Source organism: Trichosurus vulpecula, chromosome 1, assembly GCF_011100635.1.
Source record: "Trichosurus vulpecula isolate mTriVul1 chromosome 1, mTriVul1.pri, whole genome shotgun sequence".
Lineage (NCBI taxonomy): Eukaryota > Metazoa > Chordata > Mammalia > Diprotodontia > Phalangeridae > Trichosurus > Trichosurus vulpecula.
This window is the reverse complement of record NC_050573.1, coordinates 212,430,911-212,451,714: the sequence shown is the minus strand read 5'-3', so window position 1 is coordinate 212,451,714 and position 20,804 is coordinate 212,430,911. Positions and strand designations below refer to the sequence as shown.

Genomic DNA, 20,804 nt, shown 5'->3' with positions numbered 1-20,804 from the left:
ATTTGGAGGGGACACGCAAAGGGGATATATTCTATAAACGACCATAATATAAAAGTGAAAGTCAGGAATAAAATCTATTTTTTTAAAGTGGAAAAGAGAAGACAGATAATAGGGGGAAATCTAGTGACATAAAAAAACAAAAGAGATGAATAAAAATCCATTTTTTAAAATGCCCTGAAGGTAGAACTGACAGAACTTCATAATCAACTGCAGGTGACAGAGTGAAAGAGAAGGAATGTCCAAGTTATGCATCTGGGTAACTGAGACACTTGTGATGTAATAGTTTCTGGGTTCATGTTCAGTTTTAAGCATGTTCAGTTTGAAGTGCCAGTCAGAGATCTGGATGGATATATATGGTAGGTAAATGGAAATATGAAATCATATCTGTGGAAAGAATCTGGAGATAGAAATATATGTTTGTTCCTCAGAAGAAATTTACTACATATTTACAATTTTGCTTACAGGAAGTATCATATCACCCACATTTAGATTTCTTCTTGCCAAAATCCTAAGCAAATTAAATGGTAGATCCCTAAACAAATACATATGATTAAATTCTAAAAAAAAATGGCTCAAAATTATAACTGAAGCAAAAAATTTCATTTGTATTTTGTTCTTCCAATGGACCTGGAACCATGTTACACATTTCTGAAGCAATAAGAAACTCTTTTATTATTGATCACATGGCTCAATTCTATAGAAAAACAAAACCAACAGATCTACAGCACAGTCTTGCAATTAACTTAGAAATTTCAGAAGAGATAGGTCATGGAACAACTAAGGCAGTGGATAGAGCAGCAGCCCTGAAGTCAGAAGGACCTGAGTTCAAATCTGGCCTCAGACGCTTACTAGGTATGTGACCCTGTCAAAGTCACTTAAGCCCAACTGTCTCAAAAAAAAATAGGTAAGTCATATAATCTGGTAGTCTTTCAGTGATTCTTACAAAATGTTTCCAATACCTATTTATTTTCTCTCTCATGGCCTCAATTTTTTTTTCATTTATAACTTTTCAAACTCTATCTGGAAAAAAATGCTAACAAAGGAAAAGAGTAGAGACCTAATTTAATTAATATACTTAATACAAAATAAACTTTACTAAGTCTTGCAAAATGCACCATTCCAAAGAAATCAGTAAGCTCTGCTCATTAAAGTAATACTTAGTGGGACAGGCCTTTTTTCACAACAGAAAAAAGTTCTAGGATACCTAGTTTTCCTGGGAGGAGGGAAAATGTCAATAAATATTTAGCATAAAGAATTCACAACAAGGAAATCTCCCCAACCTTCCCTCCCCCCACATGCATGCAAGCACACACACAGGTGCACGCACACACACACACGACAGAAGAATAAAAAGAGGGAAAAAATCCCTAACTTTCTGTTTCGTAGGAAAAAAAATCCACAACCCTGGTTGATGAGCACAATCATCATCTGATATACTGTAATGACTATATGAGGATAGGATATAATTTATATGGAAGGGATAAGGACTGGACCTGTTTCATTGATATAAGGAACTCCCAGATGAGGAAATTCCTCCTACGAACACGGTTCAGCACCTTCTCACAACTTTGTAGGCACAGAGCTGCCTGGAACACTAGAGGTGAAGTGGTTTGTCAAGGATCACACACAATCAGTATGTATCAGAGGCAGGACTTGAATCCAGGGTCTTTAAGTCTCTTGGCCTGCTCTCTATCCACTATGCCATGCTGCCTCTCATGCAAAGATAAACATAAAATGTTTTCAAAATACTTCTAGACTAAGGATAAGGCATATATCAACACTTACCACTGAATATCCAGATTAACTTTATTTTTAAACACATTCAACATAGGAAAAATCTATTTTTAAACATTTTAAACATTTTTTTTTGATTGGTGATAGAATTCACAAAAAGTTCTTTAGATAATGTATTTCTTTAATGCATTTAAAATGCTGGCATTTACCAAAAAATTTAAGACACTTTTCACAAACACATCTAATATTTAAAGCTAGGTCTACATGTGTATACTGCTTCAAAGAGAAGATGAGAGAAATGCTTCTTTCCTAACACATAAACAGAAACAGATGCAGTGAGAAGTAGTGGTCAGAGTATTGCTCGTGTAATTAAGAAACCCAGGATTCAAGTCCTATCTCGGGTATTTCCTAACAACATCACCATAAACTTAACCCCCAGGTGCTTCAGCTTACTTCCTAGGACTTATCAACCAAGTCCAGAAGGGTTATATTCAACTTTGGTGAAGGAAGTTCCCGTATCAGAAACTTCCTACACTAGAATGAAAACTTTTTGCAAGCTGACTTTTTTTTATTCTTTGTACTTGTTTCCCGAGTGCCTGGCATAGTGTCTAGCACAGAGCAGGTGCTTCATAAATATTTATTGATTGGCTGATAAAAATCATAAATCCTTCATACAGCCTCATTATGATATGAACAACAACAACAAACAACAGATATTCTAACTGTTAAGATAATTTCACTAATCCATCCACTTTCGTTAAGGTCACCTGGAAGATACTGTATCCCAATCCTGGCCATCTCCTCTGGGACGCAAGCCTATGTGTCCAACCGCTGAAGGTCGAGGGCTACTGCTTCCAGGGGAAGTATTCTGGGAATGATGGGCACCTCTTGTTTCACGGCTATAGGACAAGGAAGAATTCTGGGAAACTGTGTCTGATAGAATTAAAAAATAAGAAAATTATCAGTAATGTATCAATTAGCCAAACTCATCAGAAGTATTTACATATAATTCTTCCAAAGATCTTTTGCAATTTTAAAACCCTAGGTTTGTGCCTCCTGTATGCAGTCATAGGCTGAGGCAACAGAATGTGGTACAAAGAGCACTGGACTTAGAAAATACAGAAACCTGCATTCAAATGCCAAGCCCAACACTTATTAGTTGTGTGACCATGGGTAAGTGAGTTGACCTCTGAGCATCAACTTCCTCATCTGTAAAAGAGCCTATGCTACCTATAGCACCAACTTCAAAGGGCTATTGAGAGGAAAAAATAAGTAATGTATATGAAGCACTTTGTAAACCTAAAATAAAGCACTATGCAAATGTCAGCTATTATATAAACATAAGATTTAGAAGATGGAAAGGACCTAAGAAAGAAACTGATGCCCAGCTGAGTTACAATGCCAATGTCACAAATATGAGTATTAAATATTAGGGGAGAGATTAAAACCCAGCCCCAGATTCTAAATCTACCATATCAAAATATCTCTATTAATTTGGCATAGATTTAGAGTTATGCCTGGCAGAGAAGTAATTTTCATATTGGATACCTTAAAATCAGTATTTGAAACTCCCCAGTCAATATAATTCACCTTTAACATTAACCAAATAGGCTACTACAGTATTGGTGCAAAAATTCATTCAGAGTTATCTGTTAGCTAGGTCAAAACCATAAATATTTTCCAAAGAGGTTCTAGGTACTCAGAAACTTCTAGCTATCAATCGGTCATTTACTGTCAGTGGTATTAATAGTACATTTCAAAACTACAAATCAAGGACTACTTAAACCTTCTGAGTTGTCTGAAAAAGCACCTTCACATGGCTTTTCCATTTAATGAATTCTTCTGATTATTTATAATGACGCAGCAAATGTGGTTGCCTAAATTTCCAAGTACAATGGCATCACTGAGAAAACTCTCAGTGAAAAAGCAAATTATCTGTGAAGTGTTACGGCAAAGTACCACCAAGTTATTATCATATTTTGCTTTCAACTAATGTTGCAAGATTTTTATAACCCAGAAATCACAAGTCACAAATACTATTTTGATATCTTAATAACAGTCATTCTATTTTATCATTAGATGGTGCTTCTTTCTGAGCAGATTAGCATGGATAAAATTTGGCCTTTGGCTAAAGTTCCTCTCAGATATAGGCATGTGTGCATTTTTTTTAAAGTTATACTCACATTCTCTTAGCCAAACCAAAGCCTTCACTTATATAAAGCATGCACACAGCTAATTATGAAACAACACCAGGCTAAAACACGATCAGAGCAATATCTGATGTTAACAAAATGCCTCACAGCTCAATTCCTCACAAGAATCTTAAGAGATAATTTAGTACACCATTGTCATTTCACAGAAGAGTTAAGGAAGGCCTAGAGCAGTGACAATATTTGCTCAAAGTCACAAAATATATATACTCTATGAAGGCAACTGATAATTACCTGAGTAACAGTAGAAATTGGTGGTCCTTAAGAATGGCTTCAAAAAAAGGTCAAGAATCTTAGTAGGAGAAAGCAGAGTAGAGACTGCCATGTGTAGAAATCTACTATAGAGCATTATCGTAGAAATTTGTGGTTTCTGAGGAAGTATCACCTGCTTTCCCCAACTACTATAATCATAAGAACCAAGGGAGATCTTCCTGTCAGTATCTCCTACCTCAAATCAAGCTGAACTTATTAAACTGACTGAAAACATGACTGACTTAGGGTTTCTTCCTTCCCACTTAATATTTTCTAGTTTATGCAGTAAAATTTTTAGCCAAGGCTAAGGTAACACTAACTCCTAGGGACTTTGTTGTTTAAGAAACCTCCAAACTTGTTCCGCAAAACCTTAAAGGATTTGACATTGTGTCAAAAATGAATGATGGCTTCTTGAAATGAATATCAACATTAATTACGTATAATTTCTTTTACATGTTGAAATCAATTTTTTCCTGTGACAGAATCTTTGAAGTCATAATGGAAAGCCATTAAGAAAAAAAGTTAGTATAAAACTATTTAATATATTCTCAAAAATAGTCACTTCATCATTCAGCAGAGAGAGGACTCTTAAAGGCAAATGGCTCTAATTTAAAAATAAACGGCATTAATAAAACTTCTTTTAAAGGATACTGGACCAGATGGCCTCTAAAATCCTTCTAAAATCTAAAAACCTAAAATTCCACAACACAAATACAGGTAAAGCCACAAACTTCTTAATTTTAAGTCAGGTGTATTAATTTTTTCGCACTACTTGGCATTTAACAGGCTACCAAAAAAACTTAAATTAAAATTTGGCAAGCAAGAAAATGAAAATGAACATTTTATTCCCTTCTCGCCAATAACATTAAGCCACTGTTTCATCAGCATTCAACTTTGAACTAAATCACAAAATTAATATCAAGTAGATGAAAATATAAGAAATACAAAGGTGATAATAGTAACCAGAAATCAAATTATGGCCATTAACTCCCAAGAACACCTTGGTTACATTATTATCATCATTGCAAGCATAGAAAAATGTAAATACTTGGAGAAAAACATATCTGGAAATAGTTCTATTATTTATATGCAGTCTGTCCTTCTTGTGTTGTTAAGTTATACAAGTTCCATTCTACAGCATTATACACCGTAAACCTTTTCCCTTGTAGTTGTACATATAGCCAGAGTCTAAAGAAAAAAATAAATAAAAAGACCTTGTTTAAAGGAGAAAAATCCTGGATCTCTGTGAAAGTTAAGTCTGTTTCTCAAACACATGCACAATTGTTGGAGACAAGACACTGCTTTTAATGCCAAGCGTGGCTGCTCATCTCTTCCAAATGCCAGATTCAACAGAGATAACAGATTCTGAAATAAATAACAATAAAAATTATTATAAGAACAATATATCTGATTTTTCTGCAAATAATTACAGAAGCTAAATGTGTGTAGATTTTCTTATGTTGAGTGAGGGCCCTTCATCAAAAGGAATAAATAAATTTATAAATATTATAAAGGAATATGAACCAAAGAGTCAAAAATTACTTGGCATAGAAATATTATTCTAGTTCACATTTGGATAGTAGTTTAGAGACTACAAAGTGTTATCCTCACATCCTCTCTGTAAGGCAGATAATACAAGTATTATTATCTCCTATTTTACAAATGAGAAAGTTAAAGCTCAGAGCCATTAAGTGACTTGCATAAAGTAATATGGTTAGTCATCAATGGAGGTGACATTTGAGCCTAGGTCTTCTGAATTGAAGTCCAGTACTGTTTTCATTCCACCAGGCTATAATAGTAAACCTGAATCAAAAATAAGAAAAGAATTGAAGAAAAAGAGCCAAAGCTTGCTAACAGTGAAATCTATGTGAAAAAAAGGACTAAGAAGGAAAAAACTGAAGGTTCTCCAACATAGAATATTTCAGTTAAACAGAATAAAGTCTTCATCGTCTAAGGAATTAGTAAGCCCTTTCGCCATCTCTAGCTCAACATTATTTAATCGACCTGGCTTTCAGACATTGAAAGAGTTCACTATCTCACATTCCTCTTCCATTGCCTTCACCTACCAATACTGAAAAACTGAACATGAAGTGTTTCATATCATTTTAATCCCAGGGAATGTATTATGTATGACCTTTCAACCCCATAACTCTGATCATGCATTATTAACTAATTATTCCCAAACTAAATGCTATAGCACTTCTAGATGCACATGAAGATGTGCCATGGGTTGCAGGAACCATAACTCCTGCCCAAGGTCCTTTACACCCTTTAAGACATGACGGAAGCAATTTAAAGGGGCAATTCAATTCAAAAAGTATTTATTAAGGTCCTACAGTCAGCAACTAGGTAGCTCAGTGGACAGAGCACTGAGCTTGGAAACAGAAGACTCATCTTCCTAAGTTCAAATCTAGCCTCAGACATTTAACCAGCTGTGTGATCCTAGGCAAATCACTTAACCCTGTCTGCCTCAGTTTTTCATCTATAAAATGAGCAGAGAAGGAAATGGCAAACCACTCCGGTATAACTGCTAAGAAAACCCCAAATGGGGTCACAAAGAGACACAACTGAACAACTCAACAACAACATATACGGCATTATACTAACTGGGGTTGCAAATATAAAAGTAGAAAAATGCTTGACCCCAAGCAGCTCATGCTGTGAGAAACAACATGAAACTACATAACTAAATACAAGGAACATGAGGAGAGAGCACACTAAAACCTAGAGGGAGCAAGAAAGGAATTCCATGGGAGGTGACACCTGAATGCATCTTGAAGAATGCTTAGGGTTCTGGAAAGGAGGGGATACATTCCAGCAATGGAATTTGTTGTATATCCAGACTATACAAATGCCAAGATGTAATGCCAAGGCTAGAATATAGACTACGTCAAGGGTGGTCATTTGAAGTAAGTTTAGGAGAGGTAGGCTGGTCAGATTGTGAAGGGCAACCCGGGGATTCTATATTTCATTCTAGAGGCAATAGGGAGCCACTGAACTTCACTGAGTAGAGGAATTACATGGTCAGAATTGTGCTTTAAGAATATTATTTGGTCAGGTGAGTGGAGGGCACTTTGGAGAGGGGAAAGGCTGAAAGCGAGAAGGCTGCTGCAATAGTCCAGGCAAGAAGTGAGTACCTAAGCAAGAGTGGTACATGTATAAGTATGAGAAAGGAACAGGTGGCAGGAAGAAATGTTGTAGAGGTAGACTACTATCCTTCTGCCCAAATTGCACAAGGCTTAACCAAGATCCCCTCTGTCCCATCTATACATGGTAAAGTTAAGGAGTCCAAACCATATTCTACATGGCAGCTAAGAATTGAGCTGCTTCCAACAATGAGGGAAGCCACTAACCAATTTTTTAAAATGTACATCCTTGGCATGAGTAATGCTCTGTACTTAATTTTAAAATATAAAAATTTTGGAAAATTATTACTATCATCATCACTATTATAAAATTCTCTTCATAGATTCCCATTTTGCTTTTATCTTATTGATAACTGCTCACTATTTTAAAATACAAATTTTACCAAATATTTTAGCAAATATAAAGATATTACCAAATAGCCCTACCTGAATAATCTTTGGCCGATGAAGGAAAATCTCAGGAGGAAAATCTTGCATGATAACATCTTCCAACAGTTCACATGTACTCCAGACTAAAGTGAAGTTACTACTTCTTAAAGAACTAAAATAAATCAAGGCATTATTTAGGAAAACAACCTACTTGCATACTGAAGATCATCAAATACTTTAACAACTCTATTAGAGGATGCATTTCCTCCACACACTTCATTATTAGAAGTTTCATTACCAGAAGTAGAAATCTTTCAAGAGGCATGGGAAGGAACATACATATTCCATGAGACTGATTCTTTCTATGCCATACCTCAGTTAGGATCCTTTCCTTCTCTATCCCCTCCAAGTTGGACACATAACAGCTCCCCTCCCTCTTGGTCTTACAGAGGGCAATCCATACCTTTCAGGACCTTGCCCAATCCTGCAACTTAGTGGCCAAAACCTCTCAGTCACCTCTGGTGACCAAGCCATGAGAGTTCTATGAGTACATGAGTGCTTCCCTTTAGACAAGCTCAAGCAGTATCCTCAAAAGACCTGTCTCCTTCTTAGCGGTAATGTCATTTAATCATCACTTTACTCATGGATGGCACTATACATGTGAGGCAGTCTTTACCTTCCATGTCTTTATAAATCAGGCCAGACAACATTCATATGAACAAAATACCATGCCACAAGCTAACTGCCACTGGTTGCCAGGCAAACCACTTGTAACAAAGCAGTAAGTCACTCCGAGGTAAAGAAAGGAGGTAGCTTGAGGAAGGAGGCCCTAAGACCCAAGATCTCCTTCTTTGCTCCTCCTTTCAGTCGAAAAGCCCCATGAGTTGCAGCCTCTAGCGAAAATCCCACTGCTATCATTTCAGGAAAAAACACCAAAGGAAACACAACCAGCATTGTAACACTTACAATTTTTAGCAGCCATGGCTACTTAAAATCAAAAATGAAGCTACCTACACCCACTATGCTTGGTGCTCTCAAATGGCTCAACATTAGAAAAAAAAATGAATAAGAAATAGGAGGGTAAGGGGACAGGATAAGGTAACAGGGACAGGGTAAAAATCATGATTTCCCTTTGTCTCCTCAGATCTTAATTCTTCTTTGTTTTCACATTGAAGATCTCCTTCTAGGGCTAGAGATGAGGACAAAGTATAGAGAAAAAGAATTGATTTTTGTTGTTGTTCTCTTTGATAACTCGGGAAGCAGAAAGGCATCTGAGCCCCTTTACCTCTTCTTCTAGGAGGTAGACTTGCCTCTACTTTGAGCATAAAACAGGTAGCAATCATTTGGCCATGGAAGATACACAAATACCTTACTCTCTATTCAGGTCACTGAATTTTCCCTATTCACTTCCTTATTTGGTCAAAGTGAGATCCTTAGTCTTTGTCATTTTTTCTAGTTGCTCTCTGCAGAAAGGCTACCAAATATAGTTGGTAGTCCAGTTTTGCTGGAAGTGAAGTCACGTGAAATAAGGTCAGAAAGATATGTAAGTGATACATGAGTGGAGAGCCTTGAATGCCTGGCTAAGTTATGCCTTCTCCAAGATATATCTACAAGAGATAACAGAGAACCATTGAAGATTTTTGGGCAGGATGTTTTTTGGTAGTTTTAGGGATGATGGAGTAAAGATGGAAGAAACCGGCTGGCAGGAAGACCAACTCAGAGACTATTACATATCATTCAAACTAATTTAAGATCATCTACAATATAGGCCTTGCACCATTTTTTTTGGATATAGCTTAATAATAATGAGACTAAGATTAGAATTTTCATCCCTGCAGAGGTCAATCAACTTTGCTGTCTTTCACAGCCACAAAAAAGAGCTCTAAACAAATCATCTGATACATACAATTTACTACAAGGGAAATCTGTCAGAAGTGAGGCTGCATCACTACTACTATTGATACAATTCAAAATATAAGTCAATGGTTGCATTTCCCTAAATAAAAGGCAGTTCTTTTTCTTAAAAAAGCACCAACAAATGAAACTCAATTACAAAATCTATTTAATTAAAATTTTGTTACCATTGTATAGCTTCCTTGAGGCTTATTTCAAGTCTGTATTAGTTTTATTCAGTCTAGAGCCAATGACAACTTCATTTTGGAAAGTAATTCACAGCAGTGAGAATGTCAACATAAAAATGAGTATAGATATTTACATAACTAATCAGTCCTAGAAAATATACGAGCTTTTAACTTCTGAGGCAACATATATTATTCCTACCCAGGTAAAATATATTACATAAGAAACTTCTGGCATATATGTACATATGAAAAAAATTTGGTGAATATAAGCCGATTTTATTTATTCACTTCAATGAGTGTAACCACAGTTTAAAAATTAATAAGCTATTATATAGGATACTGAGCAGTACCATCTGAAATAAAAATAATTTAAACATTTCAGCTACTATACCTTTCATTAGAGGAAAGAACATGTCTATCTGTTGCAGTGAGTGGCAACCAGGGAAACGTGGAAAACTTCAAACATTTCACAGTCTGATTTACTGTTAATGAAATAACAAAACATGTAATTATTATCACAGAATGACAGAATTTGAGCACTGGAGGCATTCTCAAAGGTTATCTGCTCTAATCCATATTCAAAAGGAATCACCACCATAATATAAACAAAAAAGTGGATATCTAGCCTTTACCTGAAGGAAAACTACATCTATAGCATTCTAGCCTGTCAAAAAAGAAAATAAGATTAGCCTGGCAGGACTTGTTCTTAATGAAGTCATACTGGCTCTCTATCAGCACCGTTTCCTATTTTAGATGTTCACAAAAGAGCTATTTTTGCAATTATCAAACTCCCGAACATTTTTTCCTCCTTTATTAATAACAAAATGACAAGTAAAACAAGATTCCCATCATAAGTTCCATCTTACATTAAAGGTACAATACCTATAACTGCAGTCAAGCAACTATTTAATAAGACTTAATAACAGGACAGTTTGATGGCAAGGTCACCAGAATGGCAATGTTTTCCACAGCTACATACATTACCATCTTCAAAGGGATCTGTTTCCTACCCAAAGATATGCTTACATAGTATTAAATAGATTACAGAAGTCAACTCAATGAGAAACATTTATCACAAACTAAGCTGGATAATCATCTTAGTTTCCACTGAAATTTCCATTTTGTCCCCTACTTCTCAGCTAATTGAGGTTGTTGAATTGTTTCAGCCATGTCCAACTCTCTGTGCCTCCATTTGGGGTTCCCTTGGCAAAGATAATAAAATGGTTGGCCATTTCCTTCTCAAGATCATTTTATAGATGAAGAACTAAGACACAGAGGGTTAAGTGACTTGCCCAGGATCACACAGCTTGTAAGTTCTAAGGGGAGATTTGAACTCGAGTCCTCTTGACTCCAGGGCCAGCACTCTATGCTATGCCACCTAGCTACCTCTTAACTGACAAGAGAGTCAATTCTGTAGGAACAGAGAGAAGGCCAGTACGGCTGGATTGCAGAGTGAGGAAGAGGGAGTAATTATCAAGTGGAGATCATACCAACTTTATATATTAACAATAACAGACATATCATTAAATACCAAAGTTAAATGCCAATGAGCAAAGTTCATTTTATTCATGACAGTATTATATGTTAAAGATTAAAAGTTAAAGGGAAAAAATTTAGACAAGAGGATGATTATAGTTATAGATTTGGCATTAGAACTCATTAGAACGTCACTTTTCAATTACATCGTAGCAGTTAGCAGGAAGTTCAACAATAGCAAAGATAAGTAAAAGCTCCAGAATACACAAATAGTATTTTTCAAACGGTTCTTTATCACTCCAGAAGTTAAAGTGGCAGCACTGAAGCACAGTTTCTCCATCTTTCCTTTTAATTGGCAAAGGCCATTGTGCATATAAGGACAATGGCTGAGTAAAAATTTTAACAAGTTAAAAAACAGAATTATACAGAAACAAGTACTCTTAGAATAAAAAGAAAAAGAAGTTTATCTCTGAAGTGTGATCAAAGAATAAGGTGCTTTGGTTATTATTTCTTTTAAAGAAAGGGGAAAAAAGTAAGTGGGAATTTTAGCCTGCACACTGAGCTCACAGGATTTTACTAATAACTAGTTAAAACTATAAAACATTAAACTAAAGAACTCTTTTAAGATAGTATTTTAACAATGTCAGACTCATTTTATGTGCTCGTTATTTTGCCAAACTGTTTTTTTTTCCATTTTTCCATTCTTTGTTACAAAGGAAGGCTCTCTGGGTGGGGAGGGAGGAGAGATATTGGGAAATAAGGATGACACAAAAAAAGAGACAATAAAGACTTAAATATTTTCTTCAACTCAGCTTTGAAATAAATTCAGAAACCAAAAAATTTCTAACATTTTCACGAGCCCCACTCAAAAGCAAATCTTTACCCCTTCTGACATCCACATCTCTTTCAACTGTTCCCTATATCACTGTATCATTCAGTTCACTGAGGAATTATTAAAGACCTGCCTGCTTTATTATGTGGACTAATGATACAGAACATGATGTCCATGGCAATAACTGAGAATCTATTCTGTCATCTCAAAAACAAAGCTAAGTGAAAAGCTAACAAAAACTTTAGGCAGATGAGAAATGCATCAAGTTTTTAAAAACACTCTCTATTACCTATAATGGGCACATGCGGAAGTTTAATTAAAAAAATTAAAAATCCTATCTAAGCCTCTAGAAGTCCATGACTCTCCACTAGTTATTCTCTGCCCTCACTTAGCTTTCACTTTATTCTCTCTAATGGCTAAATATGTTTATGTGAGTTCTGGGGCAGCCAGGGAAAAGTTTTCAAAGTGGATCTGCACTTAAAATGCCAGTCCATCAGCAAACAGAAATGTCTTCAACTGTTTTTTTGGCTGGTACATTTACTTGCCTCAAATGAAAGGATGTGTCCTCTGCATACTCTAAATTTTATATTACACACTGTAACATTCATAACAATAACAAATTTACAAAAAAGAGGATACTTAAATTTAACAGAGAATACAGAAATCAACATCATAAATATACATACTCAGTGATCCTGAATAGCCTTCCATCTGTTGGAGATTATTTATGTCCTGAGGAAAATATCCAGGGCTACTTTCAGTTTCTTCTGGTAAAGCTGAAGAGAAAAAAAAAAGTTACCAAAATTATATTGGCTTGCTCTTTTTCTTTGTTCCATGAAAATAAAATTTACAATTTTTAATTACTATCTTAGTTTTTACAAGCTTTTTATCAAAAAAAAAACGTCTGGAAGGACATTGTTTAGGATTGTTCTCATCTCTAACAAATCTACTATCCCCTAGAGAAAAAGTTACTGAATCTTACATTAGATAGGTACATTTTTTAAATTCCATCAATTTCAAACCAAACTAAAGAATTCCTCCTCTAAACCATCAGCCCATCACTTTTCTATTAGACAAGCTCAATTATTTTAATTCAAATGAAAATATTTAAACCTTTGGATTAATACAATGGATTAGTTGAAGCTTTTGTTTCCAGGATCTTTATTTCACCTTCTCATTCTGGATTTATCCAATCAATCAGTAAATATTTATTAATAAAGTCCAGGCACCATAGTGGGCATTGGGAAAATAAATACAAAAAAAGAAACAATTCCTGCTCACAACAGGCCTTCGTTCTAATAGGAAAAACAACATGTACACACATAAGTATATGCAGAATATACACATAATAAATACAAAATTAGTGCTAGGCAGTTAGGGAAGGAGATCATTCATTAGAAAAGAGTTGAACCTACCACTATATTAAACACACAATGGTGTTTCATCAAGATGATCACTTTTCTTTGTATAAAGTCTATTTTTTAAAATCCATCAACAGTTCTAGGAAAATGAGATTTTTTTAAGGAATATATCATATCAATTTCAGGTTACCAGTTTTGGGTCCACATACAAATGGCTTGGTTTGGAAAAATGTAGAATGATGATATGGAGAAGAATCATCTGAAGGAAGAATAAAGAGGCCGTCCATAATACCATCAATTTCAGCCTGCAAATCTGGATCCACATTAGGACGAAGCATGGAGAAGAACTCATATGCACCAATATCGAACAAGTGTTGGACTGCTGATGGATGCTAAAATGAAAAGAAGACAGTCTTTTGAGAATAGCCATAAACAAAAACAACTACATTTCATGCAGGCAAAGACAAAACTTTGGCCATCATCTCCACCTCAAAAAATCTTTGACCCTAGCCCTGGAAAAATCCTGGGCTCTGCTAGGCTATCACCACTTCTCAGTCATCAGCTTCTAACCATAATACATAATACATACATAACATAATACCCTCTGTGTCTTAGTTCCTCAACTATAAAATGATCTCAAGAAGGAAATGGCAAACCACTCCATTATCTTTGCCAAGGAAACCCCAAATGGAGGCACAGAGAGCTGGACGTGGCTGAAACATAGGACCCCTTCTTTACCTTCCAGCCTCCATTATGTGTTATATTCTGCCATTTCAATGTAAATTCTGTGAGAGCAGTGATGGTCTTGTTTCTTTGTATCTCTAGCATTTAACATAATGTCTGGCACATAAGTACTTAGATAAATACTTTATAAATTTATCTATCTAAACTCAATCTTCCAATTTTATTTTTTCACTACATTTCTGCAACTATCCCCCAAAGGAATCAATCTACAAGGGAAAATTATGACTTACAGAATGGTTTCAGCAATACATACAATAAAATATCTTCTATCAGGAAAAAAGCTTAACAACATGATTCTCTAAAAGGACACCAGAAGCACAGGTTGACAGGAATATAGCACTGGCTCCCTTCCTTCAAAAGCAATCTAGTTTTGAGTGATTCATGGCCTCCCAGAGCAGCTACTCCACAGTTCTCAAGGCATTCTCTCAGGACCCCTGCATAACCACAGAAAGCCTCCCCAGCCTCTTTGAGCAGCTATCATCCAGCTCTAGGCCCTCTCTCAGACCCCCTGCATCAGCAGGAGTTGCACATACTGACTGACCCCTGGAACAATTTAATTCCCAGGCTCATACTCTATGGACAGTAATAGCCTATCTGAAATCATTCTTCAACGTTTTAACATACTGTCAACCCATTACTCCCTCCCCATCCTAGTGATTCTGTATTCCTAGTGATGGAGTCCTAATAAAGCTGCCCCCAACCCCAATATTCTAATTTCCTTATGGGCTCACTGAACAGCAGGTATGTCCTGATTTAACCACACAATCTGGCTTTAACCACACCACTGCTCCCAGACTCAATCATAGGCCTCACTGAATAGCAGACCCACTGCCCCTACATAGCCAGCCACTGCCCTCCCCCCACCAGTATCCTAACTTTCTCATATATGCCTCACGAGAATAGCAGGAGTGTCCATGAACTCGTGCCCCACTAGAACAGCAGGCATATCCATGTGATGGAATCCCAGCCACTGTCTCTAGCTAGCCACCGCCCCCAGACCCATTCCTCTTATTTCTCACAGAAACAACAGGTGTGTCCATGTACTCAACCACATCTCAGACAGGACCTCAATAGCCAGCCAATCAGAAAGCAGCAGCACCAGGAGGCCCAAGGATGTGGACCCCTACACAATAGAAGGGACCTTCTCTAAATAGGCACCTGCACAGTAATAGCAAAAGCTGTCCTTTAGGTTAACTTATGATGTAAAGAGGCTTATTATAATATCATTATCATACATTAATGCCTACCCCACTCCCCCAGGGTTTGGGCTTTTCTGTATACATTGTGGGTAATCGCACTGCAATCTTCAGACTGGGAGGAATGCAACAAAATGGTTTCCAGGGAGTTGAAAGCCAGGATAAATGAGGACATACTAAAAGAACACCTACCTCCTCAATAAATTTGTCACCAAACCCAAATAAATTTTTTTAAATGGTAGATTTTCTTGCTGTGACACAGTGGATTACTCTCTTTAATAAGTCATGCAGAAGGGGAAAGGAGTTATATGACTAAAAATAGGCAAGTTTTCCAAATTTCAGAAAGAAAAAAACCCCTTCTGCCTTTTTGATAATCATAATTTCTGTTGTGTAATCAGCATCATTACACTATAAAATTACCTGTCGTGTCTTAGTGAAGCTGCTGGATCCTCTAAGAAGCCCAGCTCACCAGAGGACATAACCCTCAATAAAAGCCTTTGCTTGGATTGGATATGGTCTGAGTCTGTGAATTCATTCGAGATGACGCCCACAATACACCAGGAAACCACATCAACTGCTGCTACTGCTCAAGCCCTGTTCTCAGTGCCCCACTGACTGACCTTTTTTCCATCCCCCCTTAACACGATCCCAAAAGCATTCCACTCTAAAGCTATCCACACTTTCCACTGTGCTCTCTGGAATAGGTGCTCCTTAGGCAACAAACTAACTTTCATCTTAACTGTTTCCTTTCTCATTCTCTCCATCTTCTTGTACTCACTGAGACCTGGTTCCCACCCAGTAACACAGCTTTCTTGGCCACACTTTCTACAGTGGTTGTGGTGGGGGTGTTGGAATACTCCTTGCACCCTGTTGCCATGTTGAGGCTCTCTCTCTACTGCAATCACCCAGTAACCTCTATTCCTTTGAGGTTCATTCAAAATATATTTATCACTGAATTAAGATTCTAGTGGCTGCTGTCTAGAGACTTTCAGGACACTCTCCTTTCCTTAATGAATTCAGCTTCTGCCTCACAGTCTTTCTCCTCCCCAACTCCTGTTCTCATAGTAGGAAACTTCTCAACATACATACTGATACTCTCTCAAACATCCTAACTTGAAAGTTCCTCAACTAACTCATTTCCCATGACATATTCCTCAAACCTGCTACAACTTCACACTGAGATGGTCCTATCCTTGATCTTGTCATCATCCACAAATGCAACAATTCCATGTTCATAAACTCTAAAATTCCTTTATCTGATCATAATCTGTCATGGCATTCCACCTCTCACTTCTCCCAGTGTCAAACTATATTGTTAATGTATTTTTGTTTGATGGGAAGATCTTTCCCATCCATTAATAGACCCATGTGACCTGCTTAAATCACAGGGAAGCCTAAGTGACATGTGGTAGGAGGAGCTTGCTGAACAGGGTGGAGCAGGAAGTTGGTCAGAGCAATTAGAGCAGTGGGAAAAAGAGGAGGAAGACAAGCAGACAGCTAGGATTGTGAGTGTTTGTGAGAAGGCCCAGGCAGGGGGAAGGCTTTGGGATGGTTTTGCTCCTTCCTATGATAATGTGTATTAACTTCCTTATGATGGATTTGGTTTGCTGCTGTTGGGATTTGGCTTTCTGGTGTCTGAATAAATGTTTTGGGTCTGTCTTCATAGAGAGAGTCTGTTATATTTTGCGATTCAGAACTACGCTAGCATATTCATAGTCGCTGTCAGCGCTATGAATATTGCATTGATGATACACAAACCCTGTTCTTCATCCTCACCATAATGTCTAATCCTTATACTCCTCAGTTCTTTCCCAGGCCCATTACCCCTACAGAGACCACATTGGCTTCACCTCCCCATCTTAATTAATTCCTTGGTGAACCAGTTCAACTCTACACTGTCCTCTTTCTCTTGAGGTCTTTGCCATCTATCCAACTGAAGATGTTGGCTTGCCAAACTTCAGTCTTGGATTACTCTCACCATCTTCTGCCTTTGCTCCAACTCACAAGCTGCTGAACAAAGAAATGAATACCTGAGTTCAAAGGCTGGTTCTGCCATTTAATTCCTAGGAGAACTTGAGAAAGTCATTTCACCTCTGAGCCTCATATTCCTCATCTGTAAAACGAGGCAGTGGTCCTCTACTGGAAGATACAGCAAATATGCATTATAAATATGTGCAAATATTACCCAGTAATTTCAAGAGGGACAGACTGCTGACACCTGAGAGTAATAAGAAAGACCTCATGTAGTAAGTGAATGCTAAGCTGTGCTTTGAATTAAGTTAAAAATTCTAAGAAATAGGGATGAAGAGGGAGTACATTCTTCACTGTACAAAGCAGAATGTAAGTTCCTTAAGAGCATGGGCTATTTTGTTTTTTTCTCTAAATATCCAACACAGGTCCTTGAAAATAGCAGGTACTTAATATGTTTAGTGAATTGGACTGAACTATTGTTCAGCTGACCCAGTTTCCCTTAATTTTCACTATTCAAAAAATACATACCACTGGTCACAAAGGAAAACATACGCTCTACCGTAAGCTGTATCATTTTTACATATGCTTCCTGCTCATAAAATTACTTCAAGGAGTCAGAACAATCCCTACACTGACGCAAATCACAAGCAAATCATTATAATTAGTGGAAGCTCCTCATGGTTTGCTATACTCAAAAAAGAAAAATCACGACTCAATGACCACATTATTGATGTGCCTCTTCAAATTTACTTAGGCCAGTCCTCCAAAAACTGAGATCCATCTACATACACAACTTATCCACACCCCACACCATCCCATCTCTAGCTTTAGTCAAAAGATCATAAACTCTTCAAAGGTTTGTAGGAATTGTATCATTTTTCACCTTTGTATCCCCAACCAATTCCAATGACTTATCATAGAACAGGGACAACACTCTTTTTTTTTTATCTTTCAATGCCCAACTTAATTCCAAGCCTCATCATGACATAGAAGTGACTATGGCTTTTAGAATGATACGTCAAAAGAACGCAAGCACTGGAGCTTGTGCCACCTGAAAACAGTTCAAATATGTTGTTGTCAGTAATGTCCCACTCTTCATAACCCCATTTGAGGTTTTCTTGGCAAAGATACTGGATACTGGTTTGACATTTCCTTCTGCAATTCATTTAACAGATGAGGAAAATGAAGCAAACAGGGTTAAGTAACTGGCCCAGTGTCACACAGCTTGAAGTGTCTGAGGCTGAATTTGAATTCAGTTCTTCCTGACTCCAGGCCCAGCACTCTATCCACTTTGCCAATTAGCTGCCCTACTCTATCCTATGAGAATAAGCCTAAATTCTCAGGAATTCATTCTCCGAATGGCTACAAATGATGAATTTTTTTCCAAGGTCCATTTATCCACTAAAGTCAATGAATGCCTGTAATGCACACAAATGAAAAAAGGCAGCACAGTATATTACACTGGGCACTGGGCTTGGAATCAAGAAGACTTCAGTTCAAATCGTACCTCAGACCTGACTAGCTACAAACTGAAACTCGCAGCCACAGGATCACACAATCATGGATAAGTTACTTAAACTCTCTGGGCCTGTTTCTTCATCTATAAAGTAAAGGATTGGCTTCAATGATCCCCTCCAGCTCAAAATCTATAATTCCATAAGAGTACCCACACCTCCAAAATCAAATATAATATAACCAAAAATCTGGAGTTGGGACTTTAAAAGTCATCTTGCCCAGACCAGCAAACTGGGGCCCAAATTATTAAGTGGCTTGCCCAGAGTCTCACAAATAGTAAGTGGCTGAGTTGGGATTCAAATCCTGATCCTATGACACCAAGTCCAGAATTCTTTACATTGTAACATAATCCCTGAAGAAGTGTCCCCAAAGCCTAAGGTACTGCCTTGTGCATATAAAGCCCTTCATAAACATATGTTGCTACTGAATTAAATCATTTAGTGATATTCTTTCATATTCCAAGATGATCTTACCTTTACCAAATTGCTGAGTAGGTTCAGAACCTCTTCTTTCATGGGAACAGTAGGGAAATTGAACCATTCCAATAAATAAATAAAAAGAAGTTTCTCTTGTACGAGTTCAACACAAGAAATCAAATTGTGTTCCACCTTGCATAGAATACTCCTGAGTGCCCTCTCCCTTATCTCTGCCAGAGGATGACCTGTCAAGGAATAACAACACAAATCTCCTTCAGGAATCAAATACAGGGCGTCCCCAGAAGACTTAGGACGGTTTTAAGTTTCAGGGCATTAAGGCTTCAGAACACCCCGCACAAGTCTTCCAGATGGCACTTTGGTGGGGGGAGGGAGAGGTCGAAATAATGCGTCTTTTAAGAAGTCGATCGCAATTAGCAGCTTGGTTTCCTACGGTCGAACAAGCTGTTTACCCCAAAGCCAGCTCTGTGTGGCTCAGAGGTGCCCCAGGATCGTAGGGACAAGGGGGCTCGGGCCTCAGGAGGGAACGAAAGAGGAGAGGGGGGAGGAAGGAAGGAGTCCGGGGAGGAGGGGACCAAGTAGGATGCAGGGTACGGCCCCGGGATGCTTGGGGACTCGCCAGAAGGTTACCCAGTTTCCTGATCAGCCCCAGCAAAGCCATCTCGTGCCCCCCAAAACTCGCAGCCACAGATTCGGCCAGCTCCGCATTCAACCTCCGCGCCACCACGTCCGTCCGGCCGCAATTGTTGTCCCCGCGGAAACCGCCCCGCCCCGGTGTCGGAACCAGCTCCTGGGAAAGGAATGAGAGCCGAAGATCCCGGGCCAGGCTCTGGAAAGGCGCTCGGCGCAGTTACTGAGAAGCAAGACAATGTTGTACAGCAGAAGGAAGGGTAAGAAAAGTGCAGAAGGAAGGAACCCCTTTCAGCCGCGATGCACTTCGGGAGTTGTAGTCTTTTCCCGAACACGTTTCTCTGCGTCCTGATTGGCGAGAAACTACGCGGCATATGTTTGAGGACTCGCCCCTTTCTGTAGAGACTGGTGTCTTGGGCGGTGCTTTACCGAACGCGGGTTCTTCGGCGGGGTTGAGAATACAGGCGGAGCTTGAGGTCCCTCCTCCTGTGGCTCTGCCCCTTTCGCTCTCTCAGTCTGACTTGAGCGAAACAGAGGGCCCCCTCCTGGGTTATGGCTAGAGGCTGTGCGTGGAATGCATTTATTTTAATATTGGAAGTAACACCGAGGTTAAGCATTCCTTCTGAATGCCATTGGCTAAATGAAATTCTTACGGGGAGAGCTCCTTTGCCATAGAAAGTTCGGAAGGGAAAAAGGAGCTTACCGGCAAAAGGGATATAAGCAAAGTATTAATGAAAGCCCACCTGGAAAAAAAAAAAAGAAAAGAAAAATGCATGATGTTTGGGGTATGGCTAAAAAAAAAAACTCTGGCATAATATGAACACTATATTGTAAATGGTCAATACGTGGCAGT

At 38.0% G+C, this 20,804-nt stretch overlaps 1 protein-coding gene across 1 annotated transcript in view; it reads right to left on the bottom strand.

Annotated features, from left to right (window-relative positions):
- Positions 1-20,169, bottom strand: part of RTTN (rotatin) — a 212,488-nt gene extending 192,319 nt beyond the window's left edge. The window contains exons 1-8 of the mRNA XM_036763559.1: positions 19,952-20,169; positions 19,361-19,548; positions 13,652-13,853; positions 12,787-12,876; positions 10,184-10,274; positions 7,769-7,883; positions 5,411-5,561; positions 2,502-2,667 (exon numbers count right to left, since the gene is read on the bottom strand). Of these exons, the coding sequence (XP_036619454.1) occupies positions 2,502-2,667; positions 5,411-5,561; positions 7,769-7,883; positions 10,184-10,274; positions 12,787-12,876; positions 13,652-13,853; positions 19,361-19,548; positions 19,952-19,982 (1,034 nt within the window). The 5' untranslated portion in view covers positions 19,983-20,169. The remainder of the gene's footprint in view (positions 1-2,501; positions 2,668-5,410; positions 5,562-7,768; positions 7,884-10,183; positions 10,275-12,786; positions 12,877-13,651; positions 13,854-19,360; positions 19,549-19,951) is intronic.
- Positions 20,170-20,804: the final 635 nt, after the last annotated feature.